A 19,436-nucleotide genomic window follows, 5' to 3' on the forward strand; every position below is an offset into this window, starting at 1 on the left:
CCCTATTCATGGGCTGGGTGGAAAATTCGGTCGGGAAACAGTAGAACTATTTTTATGAGGACGGCTTTCCTCATGGGCCAGGACTGGGCAGGCTTGCCCACGGCAGACCCCACCTGGCACAGGTTCCGCCAGGGCTCCCCGTCCCCACGCCTCACTGGCGGCCAGACAAAGCGACCCAGGACTGGAGTATCGGGAGCCCGGGGCCTCGAGGGCCTCCCGTGCTCTGTTAAGGGGGCAGGAGAACTAGGCCCCCGAGGCCGGACTGGGCTGGTCCTTTGGAAGGTGGCCGGCGGGAGAGTCGGGGTCCCGGGGAGCTCAGGGTGGGAGTCACGGCAGCACCACCCGGGTCACTCCTGAACTGGGCCTCTCATCCGGGAAAGGCGCCCCGCACTCGGCCGGACCCCCTCTGCCCTGGGTCGTGGGGAGGGGAGTGTGCGGGGTGGAGGTCCGGGACGCCTGTGGCCGCTGACTGCTCCCGGCGTCCCGGACAGCGCCCGGGCTGACGGATGGCCGGCAAAGCCGTGGCGACGTCACCGCCGGCAGAAGAGCTCAGAGTCCAAACCTACGGAGCTGTCTGCCAGTGCGCACGCGCCAACCGTCCCCGCTTCGGGCCCCGCCCCGCGCAGCTGCTCGCCAGTGCGCACGCGCTGACGGTTCCCACCGCCCAACGAGATGCAGGCAACGTCCTCCCGGCCGCCTAGAGCGGCCGCCCCAGCGAGCCGCACACCGGAATCGGAAGCGAGGACGGCTCCGCCCCGCGAGCGGCCATTTTGGAAGCTGAGGCGGCGGCGGCGGCCGTCGGTGGGCTCCGTCCCGGCGCGGTGTGGCTCTCCGGCGCGGGCCCTACTCCCCGCTCCCTGCTCCGGCCTCGACCACGGCGAGCCCGAGCGCGGCGGCGGCCCACGCGCGGCGACGGGGAGAGGTGAGCGCGCGCCGGGCCTCGCCGCGCGTCCGCCCCGCCGGAGCCGGCCCTAGCAGGGCGCGGGACACCGGGCCTCCCACGGCCCGGTCCGCCGCTCGCGGCGCGGCCCCTGCTTCTGTGCGCGGAGCCGGGGTCGGTTACGGCGGGGCGCCCGGGCTCCGGGCCGGGCGGGCGCACAGCGGAGTCCTGCGGAAGGGCCTCGTGGGAGCGGCCCCGCGGGCGCCTCCGGGACGAGCCGGCCGCGACCGGGGTGTGTGATGTGCCGGGAGTCCGCGCTGGGCGGGGCCCTCTGCCCGCCGCTGCTTTCCGCACCCCGACTGGGTCCTGAGGGCCAGCAGGAGTGAGTGTGCCGGGGACTGCGCCCCGGGGCGATGAGGGAAAATCGGGCGCCGAGAGCGGGGCCGGCGTCGGGAGGCTCCGTGGCCCTGGGGGAGAGTGGGCCTGGGCCGCTTCTCCGGCTGTGGCGGCCCCGCTCTCCGCGCCTGCTGAGTGCCCGCGCCGTCTCCGCCGCCGGTCGGGGGTAAACTTGTAGCCTTTCTTTCGGTTAACACCACTTAGCTGATCTGTGTTTACTTCAAATCCGGTTCTCACCGCCTTGGCGGGCGCAAACAGGAACGGCTAAAGAGAGGTAAGGCCGCAGCCGGCGGGAGTAGGTGTAACGGGTGCGTGAAAGTGCCCGCACATGGTGCAGCGCTCCGTTCGCTCCAGGTGAGTGCGAGTTGGCGTCATCGGGCTTCAGCAGAAAGGACCCTGAGGGTCTCATTGCTTGGAGAGGCCCGTGTGTAGACCTCAGGCACGGTTGCATCGTGGTGCCTGGAACTTGCCGTCAGTGATGCGCAGTTGTGGGCAGTACTGACCTCTGTGAGCTGCATTCTCGGGCAGGTGCGTGAGTGGTGCTGGGACTGCCTCCCTCAGCCCTGGCCGTCCATCTAGCCTATGAAGCAATCCTGGTGGGGAAGGGAGAGACTTCCGCGAAAGTCCCGGGCGCGAGTGTGTCACGTGCCCATCTGGCCAGTCGGGCCAAGGTCTCATGCCACACCATCACCTAAGTTCTCCTATGCAGAGTGGGACAGATGTCCAGGGAAAAGGGAGCAGGGTGAACGGATGCTGGGCGCACCAATCTGTCTCAGTGTGAGGCTGGAGGACCCGTGCTTTGTGATGTTGGGTCAGCTGCTCTCTCTCAGCTCTTGTACTAAAATTTTTTATCCATGTCATTTTCTCATATGTCTACGTTCTATTTCCTTCAGTGTAATACGCCTCATGTGCTCTGTCTGTGGGGACTTGGTGTGGAGGGAACCTGGGACATGCTTCATGGTCTGCAAGTGTGGTGGACTGTATGTAGGTGGGAAATTGGGAGAGACTGTCTCACCTGAAATCTCCTGCAAGGCCTTGAGAGCCTGCTCTGAGGGCACCCTTTCTGTTTGTGAACTGAGTGGTGGAATCATAAATACGATTTTAGAGATTATACCTTTGAAAGCAAGAACGAGAGATGTTTGTTTGTGATGGGTCAGGCAGAGTCTGTTTTATTTTATTTTGTGTGGCTCTCGGCTGACTTTCATTCAGCATCCAGCCTGGACACTTAACTGAGTCCAAACATATCTGTATTTGAGTTAACCAGTGAGATGTTTTGTGCATGACAGTGTTAACTTTAGGGTGAACGTTTAAAAGAAACAGAACGAGTTTTCTGTGGTGGTTCTGTTTTGGGCTGTTGCTGTGTTTGTTACTAGGTATTGGCCCAAGGTGAGCTACCTGGCCATTTGGTTCTTGGGCCAGGAGCTTGGGGGCAGTGCTGGGCAGGAAGCACTCCCTTCCCAGGCTGTCTGTGGCCTGCTTCTGCTGCAGGCGCACCAGCCGTCTCTGCTGGGGCCTGACAGGCGCCTGTGTGGTGCGGAGCTGGGTCGCAGGGAGGCCATTGCATGTGTGTGTGGAGACTTGACCAGGGAAATCAGGAAGGCGTTTGAGGGACTTGGCTCTGGAGCTAGCCCGGAAAGGGCCTAGGTGAATCTTCTGCCAGCAGAGACTGGGCTGGGAAGCAGCCACATGATTAGGATGAGAAGGGGGTTTGGCACTTCGGCGAATCAGGGGCCTTGGGAGTCGGGAACTAGGAGGGCTGGCGGTGGCTGCTTTGTAGAGGGCTTGGCACGTAGAGGGAGGTTTTGCTGGGCTATTGGGGAATCTTGAAGGGCTGTGATCGGAACTGTGCATTGAGAAAGTTAATCTGACTTAAGTGTGCAAGATGGACTGAGGTGGGGAGACTGTTGTGGTAGTTGATGGGAAAAGTAATGAGACGCTGCATTAGGTGGGTGGGAATTGGAAAGAGGAGGGGAACGAGGATCCTGAGGTTCAGGGACCCCAGGGCAAGAAGCAGAGGTGGGCAGTGGTGCACACAGTAGGGCCCCTGCGGGTGCCCTGACTGAACCTCACTCTGCAGGCCCTGGGGGTATGGAGTGAGCCCCCCAAGCCCGGTCATAGTCTGATGGGGATAGTGCTCTGAGCAGCATACAACCAGCAAAGGGGCCAGGAGTCCATAGAGCCCACTGATGAGGTAAGGTGTAGGCAGAGAGTGAAGGGAGGGAAGGAGTGAGTGTGTGTGGCTGTCCCCGGGGAACTGAAAGTGCAAGGGACCTGAGGCTGAGGGAGGAGAACAAGCACAGTGGCGGGTGGAGTGACTTCAGGTTTGTGCTGGCCACGAGGTCAGGGTGGAGATCCTGGCCACTGGTGTCCAGTGCTGTGGCAAGGCAGGTTGGGGACCCTGAGTGGCAGTGTATGTGGTGTGGAGGTGAGGGGGACGGCTGTGTCTCCTCTCTCAAGGCCTGTAGCCAACCTGCCACCACTGTAGCCTGGATGCTCCTCTCCGCCCCTGCATGTTCTCTGTCAGATTTTAGACCAGTGGCGTTCACACTTGATTTATTTATCTTTTGGTGAGGAAGATTGGCCCTCAGCTAACATCTGTTGCCGCTCTTCCTCTTTTTGCCTGAGGAAGATTGTCCCTGAGCTAAGAGCTTTGCCCAACTTCCTTTATTTTGTGTGTGGGACGCCACCACAGCACGGCTTGATGAGCAGTGTTTAAGTCCACGTCTGGGATCCGAACCCGTGAACCCCAGGCCGCTGAAGTGGAGCACGTGAACCTAACCACTACGCCACTGGTCTGACCCCCACACTTTATTTTTATTAGTAGAACTTTTTGCTTTTCCATCTTACATTATGAGAAACTCCAGTATATAAAGCAGATCAAGTTGGAGCTGTTCTGGTGCCTGTGAGAGTGGGGAGCCCTGTCTCTCCCATCACCACCCACCCCCACCTCCCCAGAGCATAGCTGAGGTGTCCAGGGTCCCCTCATCCCGCCCGTGTCTCTTCTTTTGAGTGATGGTCACTGCTTCACTCCCGGTCCCCAGCCTTTGGTGCTGTCCCTGCCATGCCATCTTGTGTGTCCCATATTGTCCTTGCCGTTCACACTGAACCACTGGAGTGACCTAAGATCTGATTTACCTCAAGACTTGGGTCTAAAACTTTTCTGGGGTGCTGCTTGGCCACTTGCCTCCCTGGCCAGTCTTATCAGCCACCATTCATTGTGCTTTGACTCCTGACGCAGTGACTGAGTGCTGTACCCTGGACACCACGCTTTCTTAGGCCTCTGCCTGTCCACCTGTAGCTCCTTCTGCCTGGTAGGCGCTCCTTCCCCTCTGCCCAGCACATGCATCTGAGTCTTTCAAGGGTCCCCATTTCTCTCTCCAGTCTCAGAGAGAGGCTCTTCTCTGCTCCCCTGTTCCTTCCACCCACTTGGGACCAGTGGTGGACGTGCTGGACAGTGTTTAACCATGGCCTTTCGCGGGGGCTGGTTTGGGGGTGCATCCTGGTTTCTGTGGTGTAGACACTCTGTCGTCGTGGCATCGCCAAGCATGGGATTGGGGGGATGAGCACAGCCACTTGGGTGCTGCCCCACGCTGACTCCAGCACACCTCTGCTTATGGCCCTTTGAACTTAGGCGTCTTTCTCTCTGTTTGGGTTCTTTGAGGTCAGGAGTGAGACTTCAGGGTTTTTTTTCATCTTTGCGCCTGACACTGCATAAGTGAAGCTTGCGGCACGGCAGGTAGAGAAGGAGGATCTGCGAGGCCTGCGGGCATCTGAATGGGTGGGCAAGTCGGACAACCCCCGCGCCTCGATTTGGGTGACTGGGGTGAAATGTGCACCCACGATGGGCTGCAGAGGTGCGTGGCTTCTAAAGCTGTGTGTGGGTGGGGAAGGCGGTGGTGGGCTACCCCTTGTCCTTTGTAAATGTAAATGTGTGTTTTTGACAGATGAGCAACAACAGCAATAAGAGAGCTCCGACAACAGCCACCCAGCGACTGAAGCAGGACTACCTGCGAATTAAGAAAGACCCAGTGCCTTACATCTGCGCTGAGCCCCTCCCTTCCAACATTCTTGAATGGTAAGGCCTGCGTCACTCACTGTTTCCTGGGCTCTCTGCTGGCTGGGCTGGGTGGGGTGTGAGCTCCAGGTGTGAGCAGACTGTGAGGCCCACAGACACGCTCTGGTCATCTTTATAACGGGCAGCAGCTGGGGACACAACAGGTCCTCCTTGACCCCTGCACGCTGGGCCTGGAGAGTCCTTCCTGGAGGTGGATAGGTCTGCAGGGTTTGTAGGGGGTGCTATGGGCTGGTCAGGTCTCACAGCTGTTGGAGGAGAAGCTGCATTTCTAGACTCTTCTTCTGTGCACTTTGCCTCTTGGCGCTGTAAAGTGGCCTGTCCTCCCTTGGAGAGTTCGTGATGGGGGCACAGGGGTCCTGATACTCCACCTCCTGGCAGTGGCCCGGGCACTTCCCTGGGAGGATCTGTGCCTTGTGAACATTCGTTTCATAGTAGCTTCTTCGTTGTGTTTAAGTGTTGTTACAAGGCTGCATGCCTTGACAGAAATGCTTCCGTTGTCAGCTTTGCTGGTGATTTTGTGAGAGATGAAATAGAGCTGAGATATTAAGAAGCATTTTCTCTTTGTTTGGAGGGTATTTTATGGTTTGATTTTAAAAAGTACTTTTTAATTTTTTTAAATCTAGAGAAAAGAGATCTGAGTTAACAAGAAGTAGTTTCCAGATCGGACAGGTGTTCAAGGATTCTGCGTCCACTTTTCTTGGTTTACAGAGAAGGGCCACCTCTGGCGGAGAGTGGAGGATTCTCAGGGTGAAGTGGGCCTCATGTGTGAGTGAGAGTCGGTGTCACAGCAGAGCTCTCCCTGTCCCCAAACGACATAAACCCTGTGGGGCCCCCAGGACGTGGTTGGCAGATGGAGGGCCGGGTTCCACAGCAATTGGGGGAACATCCTCATTGTGTGGGGAACTCCTCCCTGCGTGCAAGTCAGGGTCTCCAGGTTTGATCACTGGCTAGGAAGACCCACCACTAAGTTTTATTATGGTGAAAAGACAGCAAAATCAGTAAAGGGAGAAGGCACAGGGGCAGAGTCTACAAGAGACCAGGCCTGAGCTTCCCATCCCCCCAAGTTCCCCTGCAGTGAGCTGTGACAACCATGTGAGGTGCTGTCTACTGGGGAAGCCCATGAGAGACCAAGTGCCCAGGGTTGTCAATGTGGGCAGGTGGCGTAGGCACCTCTGCTGGTGCCTACCAATATTCCAGACTCCAGCAGGAAAACAGGTTTCCTTTCAGCATAATATCCACATTGTTTGCACAGTTTAGGCATCACTGGGGTGGTGAGACCCCGTCCCCCCAGTCCAGTTCTCGGATAGCAGCTGAGGAGAGCAGTGGGGCTCATGTGTGAGCTCTTCTGCCCAGCCATGGGTGTCTCTCCCCCTGGCTGAGAGAAGAGAAGCACCTTTCTAGAAAAGGCCTGTCCTCACTCTGCCCCCTCAGGGCTGCTGGGCACTCACAGGGCGCTTGCTCACTGTCCCTTCCCAGTGTTCTCAGACTGGGAGCAGTAACGGATGATGAAGGCCACGTTCCTAGGTGTGTCACGTGCTTAGCTCTGAGGGTTGTTCCTGGTCCACTGACAGGTGAGAGGATTTTTTGAGTCAAACATAGCAGATGGCAGGTGTTGTGTGATCCACTGTGTCAAAATGAGGTATGTGTGTATCCTGGGGGGAGGGATAGTCGTCAAGATGTGGGCAGTTGTGTCTGGTCTGGCAATTCTGGTAGTTCTGCTTTCTTCTTTGTGCTTCTCTGTTGTGTTTGAAAATCCGTAAGCCCACATACCTCGACATAGAGCTGAAGCCTCCTTTATTTGCGTGGGAGAGCGGAGCCTCTGGGCACCACTGTTCTTGTTCTGAGGCACACGGGCCCACCTGGGCTTGGGTTCCGTGTGAGGCTTTGGTGACAGTTACGGGCTGTTCTTGTTCCTCCTGCTTGAGGACGGCTGCTCTGAGGTTGTGTCTGGTTCTTCCAGGACATCAGCGCTGGGGGACACAGAGGCACCTCCTGTCACCAGCTGTTCCCTGTTTAGCCTGCTGCGTGATATTTGGACATACTGAAAAATATGAATTTTCAAGTACATCTCAAGAATGTATTGTGAAATTAAAATGTTAAAAATTTTCAGTTGATGGTGGTGGTTAGAGAGGATTAACTTCTTGTATATTGTATTGTGGACACAAAAGTACTTTGTGGAAAACTTAGTTCAACTTCTAAGATCCTCTTACAAAGTGACTAACGCACCTACAGCACAAAGACTGCGGGGCTTTGAAGCTGCCTTGCTGGTCGGAGTTTAACCTTCCGTTGTTCACTTACTGAGAGTCTGAACGTCCAGCTTGGGCCGGGCCCTACAAACCCCAGCCTTGGAGTGCTTCAGATTTTGGAGAATTTGCCATTCCCAAAGCCACCTGATTTTCTTCTCTCCCTCAGGCACTATGTGGTCCGAGGCCCTGAGATGACTCCTTATGAAGGTAAGTCTTTGCTCTGAGTGGGAAGAACAAGAGGCAGTTTTTCTATTGTGAATAGACCTTGCCTGTTAAACACCTTTCATTTGTAAATAGCACGCTTTCTGTTTTGGATGTGGGTTAGTTAGATTGGACTTATTGGGAACTTATCCTATTATTTCTCCAAGTCCTAGAGGCGTTTGCTGAAAATTTTGTTTTGCAGACGTGTCTCAGTCTTCAGGGACCATTGTAGGTGTCCAATGTCACTGGGCTCAGAGCTGGGACGCAGACTGGGGTAAACAGTAAAACCCTGCCAGGTGCTCCTCCCGTTTCGTAAGACCGGGACGAGTGTCGTTAAAGGAGAGAAAAGTGTGTTTATGGAGTGCTTGCTCACGCAGTGCCCAGTCCTCTGAGCTAAGTGGTGGCCCCCTGTGTGGGCGGGGCACTGAGGCCTACGGAGGCTGTAGGACCCACCTGGGGCGGCTGAGTACCTCCGCTCTCCTTACTGCTGCCGAGGCTGATCTGTGACGCCTCGTAGGGTCCTCTGGTGTCGTTTACAAGGTAGGCCTGGGAGCTGTCAATCAGCAAGCCTCTGGGGGCCTGCGGGGAGCCTTGGGCTTTATGCCAGGTCGAGAGATGAGCTGTGGCAGGAAAGCCCAGGGCAGAGCCAGGCCAGGTGGGCAGAGCCAGGCCAGGTGGGCAGAGCCAGGCCAGGTGGGCAGTGCCTTCAGCTCTTTAGCCACTGGGTCGTGACTTCAGGTGGCCAAAGCAGCAGTTTGGTCTGCGTTCGTGTCCGGGTTTTGCATAAGATTTCACTAGAAACTAGTTCTGCTGCTAGACGAGAAAGTTTGAAAACCACTGCTCTGGATCTTCAGAGGAGAGCTGGGTAGTTAGAATGGAAAAGGCCCAGCTCTCTGGAAGGTGGTTTGGCAGATGTGTCGCTAGTCTTATGGGGACTCTCCTTTGGCCCAGGAATCCCCATTCTGGGATGATCTGCCCTGGGGAAACAAGTGTGCAGAAGCATCCATCTGTAGGGTGGGCGTATTATTAGAACGTTACTTTGGGGACCGCCCAAATGCCCAGCAGCAGGGTATGGGCTTGATGACACCTTGTGGTGGGTTCCTAGAAAGATGGGCTTCAGAACGGTCTGTGCAGCTCATATTAAAATGCTTATTAAATACATGTATGTTTTTAACAAACTTGAAGCATGGACACCAAGAATGAGCAGTGTTCTCTTTTAAGTTTTTTTATACTTTGTGGTTTTAGACTTTCCAAATAAATAGTGAACATGTATTAATTTTGTAACCAGACCCCACACCCTCCCACCCCCAAGACGGGCCAGGACTGTTGCTGGCTGAAATGAGCCTGACCTCTGGACGGGTGGAGGTGGCAGAGGGGGGAGGGCAGGCCCTGAGTGGAGGTGTGCAGGGGCTGGGACTGCAGGAGACCCCGTGTCCCCCCAGCCCCTGCGAGCCTGGTATCGGCTGACTGCAGAAAGGCGTGCTCCCTTTCTAGACCCACTCCTGCTTTTGGCTGTCCTATTCTCTCTCCTTTGTACTTCTCTGCTGGTCCTGGCCCGCAGGCTGCAAATATGCCCACCCTCCTGTGAATATTCTCTTCAGAGACAAAAAGCTTTTCCCCCTGCCCTCCTCCTCCCCTCCCTCCACTGCCCTCCTCTCCTCCCTCCACTGCCCTCCTCCCTCCACTGCCCTCCTCCCTTCACCCTCCACTGCCCTCCTCTCCCCGCCCTCCACTGCCCTTCCCATCCTCCCTCCGCTGCCCTCCTTCCCTCCTCCTTCTGCTGCTCTCCTCCCCTCCTCCCTCCGCTGCCCTCCTCCCCTCCTCCCTCCGCTGCCCTCCTCCCCTCCTCCCTCCGCTGCCCTCCTCCCTCCGCTGCCCTCCTCCCCTCCTCCCTCTGCTGCCCTTCCTCCTCCTCCCTCCGCCGCCCTCCTCCCTCCGCTGCCTTCCTCCCCTCTCCCTCCGCTGCCTTCCTCCCTCCTCCTCCCTCCACTGCCCTTGCCCTCCTCCCTCTGCTGCCCTCCTCCCTCCACTGCCCTCCCCATCCTCCCTCCGCTGCCCTCCTCCCCTCCTCAGCTGCCCTCCTCCCTCCGCTGCCCTCCTCCCCCCGCTGCCCTCCTCCCCTCCTCCCTCCACTGCGCTCCTCCCCTCCTCCCTCCGCTGCCCTTCCCCTCCTCCCTCTGCTGCCCTCCTCCCTCCTCCTCCCTCCACTGTCCTCCTCCTCTCTCCCTCCACTGCCCTCCTCTCCCCGCCCTCCACTGCCCTTCCTCTCTCCTCCCTCCACTGCCCTCCTCCCCTCTCCACTGCCCTCCTCCCTCCACGGCCCTCCTCCCCTCCTCCTTCTACTGCCTTTCTCCCTCCTCTGCCCTCTTCCCTCCTGCTGCTGCTGCCCTCCTCCCTTTCTCCCTCTGCTGCCCTCCTCCCTCTCCCTCCACTGCCCTCCTCCCTCTGCTGCCCCTCCCCCCTGCTGCCCTCCTCCCTCTGCTCCCCTCCTCTCCCCTCCTTCTGCTGCCCTTCTCCCCTTCTTCAGCTCAGGGCCACCTTCTGCTGTCTGCAGCCCCATCCTCTGCTGACTGCCCTCATCAGGGTGTCCATGGAACCCCTCTGAATTGCCATATCCAAGGAATGGCTCTCAGGCCTCAGTGTCTGGGCCTTTGCAGACTCTGATGGTGGTGGTGACTCTGGCTTCCTCCTCACTTGGTCCTCCTCTGGCTTCTGGATGTTCTGACCCTTCCCAGTCCCTCATGGCTCCTCTCCCACATCCACATCTGTCTGGCTCAGTGTTGGTTGGCCATTGACCCTGTCCTTGCTCTGGGCTCTATGGCTTTGCTGCTCCTGGTGTTCTCCAGGCACAACAGTCCAGACAGTTCAAAATTGGCTTCCTGTCTCTAAGTTGATCTGTTGGTTTTATATAATTCCATCAAAACCCTAGCACGTTTTTTTTTTTTTTTTTAATTTTTTATTTATTTATTTTTTTCCCCCAAAGCCCCAGTAGATAGTTGCACGCCACAGCTGCACATCCTTCTAGTTGCTGTATGTGGGACACGGCCTCCGCATGGCCGGAGAAGTGGTGCATCGGTGCGCGCCCGGGATCCGAACCCGGGCCGCCAGCAGCGGAGTGCGCGCACTTAACTGCTAAGCCATGGGGCCAGCCCTCTAGCATGGTTTTTGTAGACATACAGAAGCATATTCTAAAATTTTTATCCTGAAATGTGTGTGGAAAGGCAAGAACCTAGAATAGCTAAAACAATTTTTTTTTCTGTGAGGAAGACTAGCCCTGAGCTAGCATCTGTTGCCAATCCTCCTCTTTTTGCTGAGGAAGATTGGCCCTGGGCTGACATCCGTGCCCATCTCCTCTACTTTATATGTGGGATGCCTGCCACAGCATGGCTTGATAAGCGTTGTGTAGGTTCACGCCCGGGATCCAAACCTGTGAACCCTGGGCCGCCAAAGCGGAGCGTGTGAACTTAACCATTATGCCACTGGGCCAGCCCCGAAACAATTTTTAAAGAGGATAAAATGGGAGGAGTCACTCCACCTGATTTTGAGACTTGTGGTGTAACTCCAGTGATCAGATGGTGTGGTGTCTGTGGGGGGAGATGCGGATCCACAGAATGAGTAGAGAATCCAGGAACAGTCCCGCACAGCCGTGGCCGACAGCTTTTTGACCAAGTTGCAAAAACAGTTCAGTGGAGGAAGCGCAGTGCTGTGCTAGGGCCGTGGCGCTCTCTGCGGTTTCTGTCGCCTGGTCTTGGCCAAGGCGGTGCTCATGGCTCGGTCCCCTGGGGACCCTTGGAAGAGGGTGGGAGCTGCTGGCACAGGGGTTCACGCACTGACTTCTGTGCGGTCCCAGGGGCCGGGCTCAGCACTTTGACGTCTGGGTGAGGCTCCGCCCTCCCGTGTGCCCTGCATTGCCTCTCTCAGGATGAGACCTCCTGGGCTCCCCTGAAACATGACTTCTCCCAAAACTTTTCTGCAGTTCAGAGTGCACGTCTTTGGACGTGGAGAACGGCATGCTGCTGTGGTTTGAGGGAAGCAGCTTACTGTGCATGTCCTGCAACTTGCAGTTTCTCCTTCAGTTTGTGTTGCTGGTCGTTTGCCCCTGTAGGATTCTCGCTCCGCCGGCTCCTGCATTGTCTAGCTCCTGCACCGACTCCACAGTGCGCACGAGTGGTTCACGGAGCCCTTCCCTCTGAGGACAGGCGGGCGTTTGCTGGTTTTCACTGGCCGTGAACAACTTTGTGTTGTTCTCCGTGCACTGGTCAGCGTCTCGGGTAGATAACGAGCTGGAACCGCTGGGTCTGCGTGTGTTTAGAATTCTGTTTCCTGGCCAGTGCCCTCAGGGGTACAAGCAGGCTTATACTTGCACAACAAGGCAGGGCCCACCTTCCCACCACCCTCCACGAAGCTAAAAATGGCGCGTTTCCTGCTGTTTAAGTCACTTCCTGGTTAGTACTGAGCCAGACATGCATGGTGGCTGTTCCTGCTTCCTCTTGGGAAATCGCCTGTTTATATCTCTTGTTTATTTTCCAGTTTGGCTTTTCTTGGTGACTTTGAGTGTGCGTCTACTCTGCATGTCATGTCTCCTGTTAGTCTGTCTCTGGTGCGCCTGTCTGCTTGTCCAGCAGGCCTCGCTCAGGTCATCCCTCTAGCCTTCATGTGAGGCGGCCAGGGTGCGGCAGCCCATGTGAGGTGGTGGGAGGCCTTACCCGAGAGTGATTGGAGCAGAGACCTGTGGCAGTCTGGGACTAGTGTGTCCCAGTCCTTGAGGTAGGATCATCCTCAAGTTGCTGGGGGGCAGCAAGGAGCCCGGGTGGGCAGTGTTCCTCAAACCTCACTGTACATGCACACACAAGTACACACGCATCACCAGGATCTCGTCAAATGCACCTTCCACTCAGCCGGTCTAGGGTGGGCCTGAGGCTCTGCATTTCCCACAGGCTCCCAGCTGCCTCCCTGAGAGCAAGGCTGTGAGGCCTCGAGCAGGGACTGGCCTGGTGGGACCTTGAGCTGAGCAGGCAGGGGTGGACGCAGTGAGGCCAGCAAGGTCATCAAAGTGTTGGGCTCTGCATCTGGTGGAAGTTGGGGCCAACAGGATTTGCCGATGGAGTAGATGTGATACGGGGTTAGGGAGCCTCCCAGATTTCAGTCTGAACAACCATTGAGAGGATGGAGTTGCTGTTTGGGGAAAATAGCAGGAATTATGTCTTGGACCCGTCTGGGGCAGTGTTGCCTGGTCAGTACCTGGGTCTGGAGTTTGGGGAGGAGTCCAGAGGTCCAGGTGGAGGTGCTGGTTGGAGTCATTACGGTACTCTCCATGTCACGTAAGACCCTTGTGACCCCAGAAGTGCAGGTGGTGGGGAGAGCACCAGGTGGAGCTGGGTGGCCTGTGCTGGGCAGGAGGGGATGAAGACGGGAAGAGGGAGCCAAGCCAGGGTGGGGCTTCAAGGAGGAGGGGTCAGGAGTGGTCGTGAGGCTTGAGATGCAGTCAGACACCCCAGTGGGGAGGTCTGGTGACCTCGAGGTCAGGTGTGGGGGATTGGGGTGAGAAGAGCCTTGTCAGGGTGGACTTGAGAGCATGGCAGTCGTGGACATAGTTCTCCAGGGGTTTTACCTGAAGGAGAAGGGAACAGTGGGCAGGAACTGGGAGGTGGTCAGAGTTGTGTGTTTTGTTTGTGGTTTTTAAGATGGGAGGAATGATGGCAGGTGTGCTTGCTGCTGGGTGTAGTTTGGTGAAGAGGGAGAAATGGCTGGTGTGGGAGAGAAGGGGCCTGGGGTGGGGGGAGCCCTATCAGAAGAGAAGAAGAGTTCTCTTCTGATGCTCTGCTCTTGGTGAGTGGGGGACAGGAGGGTCGAGGAGGGGCTTACAGTGGCCATGGTGGGCAAGGGCCTGCTCCGATGGTCATGAGCCCACAGTGAGATTGCTAGCAAGACTTGTGAGTTCCAGGGATGGTCTGGGGGATGGGCACGGAGGTGGGGAGACCTAGCTGGGTGGGGGCACGGCAGACGGTAGGCGACAGGTAGTGATGGCAGCGGTGTGGGGGTGGGTGCTGGGGGTCGAGACGGCGAGGAATCGTGCTGTGGATGATGATGAGGCTTTTTCTCTGTTTTGATATAGGTGGCTATTATCATGGAAAACTAATTTTCCCCAGAGAATTTCCTTTTAAACCTCCTAGTATTTATATGATAACTCCCAATGGAAGGTTTAAGTGCAATACAAGGTAAGGCGTTTTTGTGGTGCTTCTTACGTGTGCTTGTGGTCGTGACAAGTGTGTGCTCTGTTGAGTGGTCCCTTTTTTGCAGGCTGTGTCTTTCCATCACGGATTTCCACCCAGACACGTGGAACCCGGCCTGGTCCGTCTCCACCATCCTGACTGGGCTCCTTAGCTTCATGGTGGAGAAGGGCCCCACCCTGGGCAGTATAGAGACCTCGGACTTCACGGTGAGGGGTGGAGAGCGTTGCTCCGCTTGTGTCCCTGCCCCCCAGGCACCACTAGAGAGACCCGCCACTCTGGAGTTCCTTGTTCTCAGTAGTGGGGACAGCAGGCCGCACTTCTTCGGGACCGTGGAGGGGTGGGCAGCATGCAGCTCCTCTGTGGACAGCGAGGGTGTCGCACATGGGCACGGTGGCTCCTCCTTCTTGTTAGCTGGTTTTAGTTTTCTAGTGTTTAAGTCAGAATCAAGTTGAACGTCATTAATTGATGGCATTAATTGATGACAATGGGAAGATACACCTTTATAAGACTGTAAATTAGTCTGTCGTGAAGAGCCAGCTTACGGAGTGTTTTCAACAACGTAACAGCAGCTCTTGACCACAAAATAATCTTTTTTTAGAATTTGAAAGAATTGAAATTAGCCTTTGGGCTGATGTGTCCCTTCTCTCTCTTCCTAGAAGAGACAACTGGCTGCACAGAGTTTAGCGTTTAATTTAAAAGACAAAGTCTTTTGTGAATTATTTCCTGAAGTCGTGGAGGTAAGAAAGCAGAAGTTGGCAATCAGGTTTGCTTTCCCCATGTCAGAAACACTTTCAGATTCAATTCTCTCCAGAGAGAAAACGTGCATGCCTGTGTGTCCCTGTACCGCAGAAACAGAGCACCGAGGGGCGACTGGCCCCACATGTGCTTTTAGGTGCAAACACACCTGCCTCTCTCAAGGCACCCGGAAACCTGGGGGCTTGGACAGTAGGGTTGGAGCTGGGGAGAGATTGGGGAAAGTGGAGACTGGGCCTGTCTCCACCGGGGAGCAAGGGGTGGAGAGGTTCTGGGTGGGCTGCTGAGGTTCTAGGGGGGGGCCCTGCCATGAGGGACTGGAATGCTCTCTGGTCTTGGCACTAGAGCAGAGAATGTTGCTGTGCACAGGGGTGGCTAGACCGCACGGAGATCGAGGCTGTGGCGATTCTGTGTCGCTGGGACTTGGTCCATCCAGGGCCTGTGAGGTGCAGGCTTGGTGATTCTGGCAGGTCACTTGGCCCATACATCTGTAAAACAGGGTTAACATAAGCAGCGCCCACCTCCCAGGGCGGGTGTCGGGATTGAACACTTTTAGCAGCCTTGACCCTTTACCCTCCCTGGTCCTAAAGGAACCGGCTTGTTTAGACCAGCCGTTGTTTCTTGCTGTTTTTCTCTTAGGAAATTAAACAGAAACAGAAAGCACAAGATGACCTCAGTAGCCGACCCCAGGCTCTCCCCCTACCGGACGTGGTTCCTGATGGGGAGACGCACCTTGGCCAGCATGGGCTTCAGCTGCTCAATGGGCATGCACCGGGGGCCGGGCCGCACCTCGCGGGGCTCCAGCAGGCCAACCGGCACCATGGACTCCTGGGCGGTGCCCTGGCGAACTTGTTTGTTATAGTTGGGTTTGCAGCCTTCGCCTACACGGTCAAGTACGTGCTGAGAAGCATAGCGCAGGAGTGAGCTGTGCGCCATGGCTGCACAGGTCGTTGGAAATGGGGATGCTGGGCCTAAGCTTGAAGCGGGCTGGCTGGACGTGCCTCCGAGCACAGGGCGGACCCGCCTGACTCCTGGGGTTAAGCTTTTTAAAAACCTTTAAAAGGAAAACAGAAACCAAAGTGTGTGGTTTGGGTCTGGAGGAGACTCGAGATTCTCATGCCCTGTTCTCACCCTGGGTCTGTCGGGGGCTGTGGGGCTCAGGTGTTGAGGAGGAGGGGCCTCACGCTTTGGTTTTATAGCTCATCTCCTGTATTGTCTTTGGACCTGTTTTAGTAAACCTGTTTTTCATTTTATTAGATTTGGTCACTTAAAATATAAAACTCGATGCTTATCAGTACTCTGCGTGCGTTCTTAGTCCAGCGCAGCTCTGACTCAGCAGACAGGAGCCAGTCCCGTGACTGCGCTCGGCTGGCGTGGGCGAGGGTCCTGGCGGTGGGGCCCAGGGGCCGGCTGGCCAGAGACAACAGTGGACCGGGATCCAGGAGACGTGGGATTTGGCCTCAGCATTTTAAAATGTGCTTGTGTTCACTTAGAGTGAAGCAGATTCCTCCTAGGAAAGTGTGTGGTCTTTGTTTTGCTGAAGTTGAAGTTAAGCATCTGCTCATTCTTGACCACTAGGGGTCGTCCTTTACTTGAAGCCATGGCTGAGGATGGAGGCTGCAGAGCAGCCCCCACAGTCGCCTCCAGGCTGCTGCTTCGGAGGGTGGTCCTCAGTATCCCAGAGCCTTTCCTCTGAATCCCTCGTGTCCCGTGGTCCAGAAGCCCCTCCTGTGCTGGTGGAGGGTGGAACCCCAGCAGCACCACAGGGGTCCCCACCCGACAGGCAGGCTCTGCGCTCCATGTCTGGTTTACCTTAGAGAGGCTCACACGCTCCTTTTCATAGTTGGTCCATGTCAGGTGTCGGCTCTTCCCGGGAGACAACATAGCAAGATTGGGCATTACAGGAGGGGACAGGCTGCCCTGGAAAGACACTTCAAGGTCAGGGGCAGAGTGGGCAGTGCCTCAGTTTTGGGACCGAGGACTCCCCGGATCGCCAGCGTCTTCCCCCTTGATGTCTGTTTCATCATCTCCCCTGCACGCGGTGTGGAAGGCACCTGTGTGAGCCCCAGAGGAGACGCTGTGCCTGCACTCAGAGGACGGGGAACCCAAGTGCAGCCGTGCACTTGTGCATCTATCTGACTTTGTTGATCAGTTTATTTAAAATTGTTCTATAATTTACCACTTGTGTGTATTTAACCCACTCTTGTGAAAAAAATCTTTCATTATAGCTTTGTTCCTACATTCTGTGCTGTTTGAGTCTGTGCTGGTGGAAATTTGAGTCCATCTCAGCCCCGTGCTGGGGTAGCCCATGGGCAGGCCGCTGGCTTGGCCTGTGGAGGAGCCGGAGCTGCTGTATCTGCCATGCTGCTGGGCCCAGACCCCTGCATGCAGTGGGAGCAGGAGCATGCCCTGCCAGGCCTCACCCTGCGCCCGCAGCCGGCTCGAGGGCACGTCTGGAGGCCAGCGTCTGTTCCACACGCTCGATGTTTCCTGAGGCTCTGGGAGGCAGAATGTTTAGCAGATAGAGAGTTTACTTAACATGTGTTATTTCTTTTCTCTACGTGAAATCTCAACCTTTAAAAACCCTTAGTCAGTGTTGGGAATTGATCTGTGCTGTACAGAGCCTTCGCCAGTGCCCGAGGCGGCATGCTGTCTCGAGTGACCTGAAATAAAAGATGATCTTGTCCTGTTGGACTATGCGTCTGACCCCGTGTCCATGTTGCTCTCCCTTGAGGGGATCACGGGCGCCTCGTTCTTGTGTGGAGTCTCTGGTGGAGGGCCGTCGGGCATCCTTAGACTACCCCTTGAATGTGTGTGTCCCCCCGGCTGGCACAGCCGAACCCTTTGTGACTCGGACTGTGTAGTGAAGTCTGTCCCAATCAAGGGAGAAGAACCCCTGATCGTCGATGCTCCGCAGACACGTGTAAAGCAGTCTTGGTGGTATGGATGGACGGCGGTCTTGGAGAAGAGTATTTCCTGTGTTTCTCCCCGAAGAAGGGTCCCCCAGGCCAGAGTCTAAGGCTTCAGTACTGGCAGATGCAGCCCAGAGGTCTTGGTCCGAGAGGCTGGAGCAGCTCCGCCTGCGAGGGCAGCAGGCGGACGGCCTGTCCCAGGGAGTAGGGGCGTCCAGTGTCTTGTGGGCTGGGTGGGTAAGAACCAGCAGCTGGCCTGAGCCTCTCTCGGGGGGTGGTTGGCAGCTGTGGTGGGAAGGTGCGGATGTGTTTTCCAGTGGCTCCAGTGCTCGCGGGGGAGCTGGCCCAGAAGGACCCCCGGGGTGTGGGGGAGGGGCCCTGGGGAGCAGAGAACCGGCTTCATGGGTGTCGTGTGGACAGCGCACCCTAGGGAGCCCACTCCTGTCATCGACCTTGTAGGAACATGCTGGAGGCTGGCACAGCTGGCAGTGTCCACACAGCAGCCAGTCGGCACATTGCCAGCAGCACTCTGCCGGCATGCTGTCAGGATGCAGGTGACACAAGGAAGCAACTGCCCAGCTTGTGAGGAGGGGTTAGGCAGCTTGGCAGGAGGCTCCTGGGCGGCCTTTCCTGAGCCGGTGCTGGGCGCAGGTCACGCCTAGGGTTCCAGCTGGGCGGGGCGCAAAGGGGTCTTCACTGTGGCCCTCCTCAGGATGCAGGCATCAGGAGCTGGCTCACCGTCGGACACACAAGGGAGCTGCGGCGGGTTCACCCGGGTTCACCAGAACTGGCCGCTCTTGTCCCTGGAGGTGACCTCTGCCTGAGCTAGGAGGGAAGACGGGTGTCCTGGGTGGATGCTCCTTACATCTTCCCTGTCCAGCTTGTCTCTGGGGCGGTGACCATGGATGTGGCCCGGGGCTGAGGTCTCCTGCCTGGCTGCCTGCATCATTCCCCGTGCACATCTGGAAATTGGGGAGGGTCTGGAGGGTTCTTCTTGCTTGCCCTGGGACTACTGTGCCCCACCTTCCTTGAGGCTGGACTGCAAGCAGTGGCTCCTTTGGGAGCCAGCCATGGCTCTGACTGTTCTCAGCTTCGGTCCACACCAGCTGAAGGGTGGCTGGCAGCAGGGTCCCCCACCGTGCCTGTGGGGCCTGTCGACTTGACCTGGCCCCAGCCGTCCTGCTGCCCCACATCTGGAGGTAGTTAAGGAAGGACCTCAAGTCTCCCTGGGGACCTGCCCACTGTCACTCAGGTCCAACTGGAAGGAAATGTGCTTGTTCTCCTGGGGCCGATGGCTGTGGAGTGAATGGGCTCATCTGGCAGTGCACAGCCACCTGGGGGCTCGCTCTTGCACTGCCCTCCCAGAGGATGGGCCTGGGAACTCCCTTTACCTTGCTGGCTCAGGACTGTGGGATGCCAGCTGGGGGAGGGCAGCCCCTCAGGCAGTGAGGGGTGGCCCTATGCCCCATAAGAGGAGGGGGCAGGGCTCTGGGGCAGCCTCGGCCACCTGCCACGCCTTTGCTCGAGGTCAGCCAGCCCCTCCCCTGCTGGCCATGCTCACCCCAGTGGAGGAGTAGAACCCGTGATCACCAAGGCTGGGACAAAGCTGGGGACCCCAGGGGGTCATCTGTCCTGCTTCCTGGTGCCAGCAGGACCCTGGGGCTGGGGCACCTGGGGCAGGGCCGGAAGAACCTGGGAGAGCTGAGTGAGGTGGTCCTAGGAAGGGGCTGAGGGGGCTGT

General features: G+C 57.1%; 1 protein-coding gene across 4 annotated transcripts; it reads left to right on the top strand.

The window, feature by feature from the left end:
• Nucleotides 1-772: 772 nt before the first annotated feature.
• Nucleotides 773-17,483, top strand: UBE2J2 (ubiquitin conjugating enzyme E2 J2). Of its 4 annotated transcripts, none has more exons than XM_087447039.1 (7): nucleotides 773-922; nucleotides 5,221-5,351; nucleotides 7,764-7,804; nucleotides 13,914-14,016; nucleotides 14,099-14,237; nucleotides 14,688-14,768; nucleotides 15,424-17,483. In XM_087447039.1, the coding sequence occupies exons 2-7, from the start codon at nucleotides 5,221-5,223 to the stop codon at nucleotides 15,706-15,708; spliced, it is 780 nt and encodes a 259-aa protein (XP_087303165.1). In that variant the 5' UTR covers nucleotides 773-922; the 3' UTR covers nucleotides 15,709-17,483. The 4 variants fall into 4 exon arrangements, with proteins under 4 accessions (XP_087303165.1, XP_087303169.1, XP_087303166.1 ...); XM_087447040.1 differs by lacking the exon at nucleotides 773-922 and adding an exon at nucleotides 1,101-1,262; XM_087447041.1 differs by lacking the exon at nucleotides 773-922 and adding an exon at nucleotides 1,656-5,130.
• The last annotated feature ends 1,953 nt before the right edge of the window (nucleotides 17,484-19,436 follow it).

This window comes from Ceratotherium simum, chromosome 22, assembly GCF_057802395.1.
Source record: "Ceratotherium simum simum isolate JZ-2026a chromosome 22, ASM5780239v1, whole genome shotgun sequence".
NCBI classification, from domain to species: Eukaryota; Metazoa; Chordata; class Mammalia; order Perissodactyla; family Rhinocerotidae; genus Ceratotherium; species Ceratotherium simum.

What these genes read in the sequence shown, in the direction of transcription:
- UBE2J2 (XM_087447039.1), top strand. Translation starts at nt 5,221, where the DNA reads ATGAGCAACAACAGCAATAAGAGAGCTCCGACAACAGCCACCCAGCGA. An exon ending in AGGTTTAAGTGCAATACAAG is followed by an intron (nt 14,017 to 14,098) that starts GTAAGGCGTTTT and finishes CCTTTTTTGCAG; the next exon opens with GCTGTGTCTTTCCATCACGG. An exon ending in TATTTCCTGAAGTCGTGGAG is followed by an intron (nt 14,769 to 15,423) that starts GTAAGAAAGCAG and finishes TTTTTCTCTTAG; the next exon opens with GAAATTAAACAGAAACAGAA.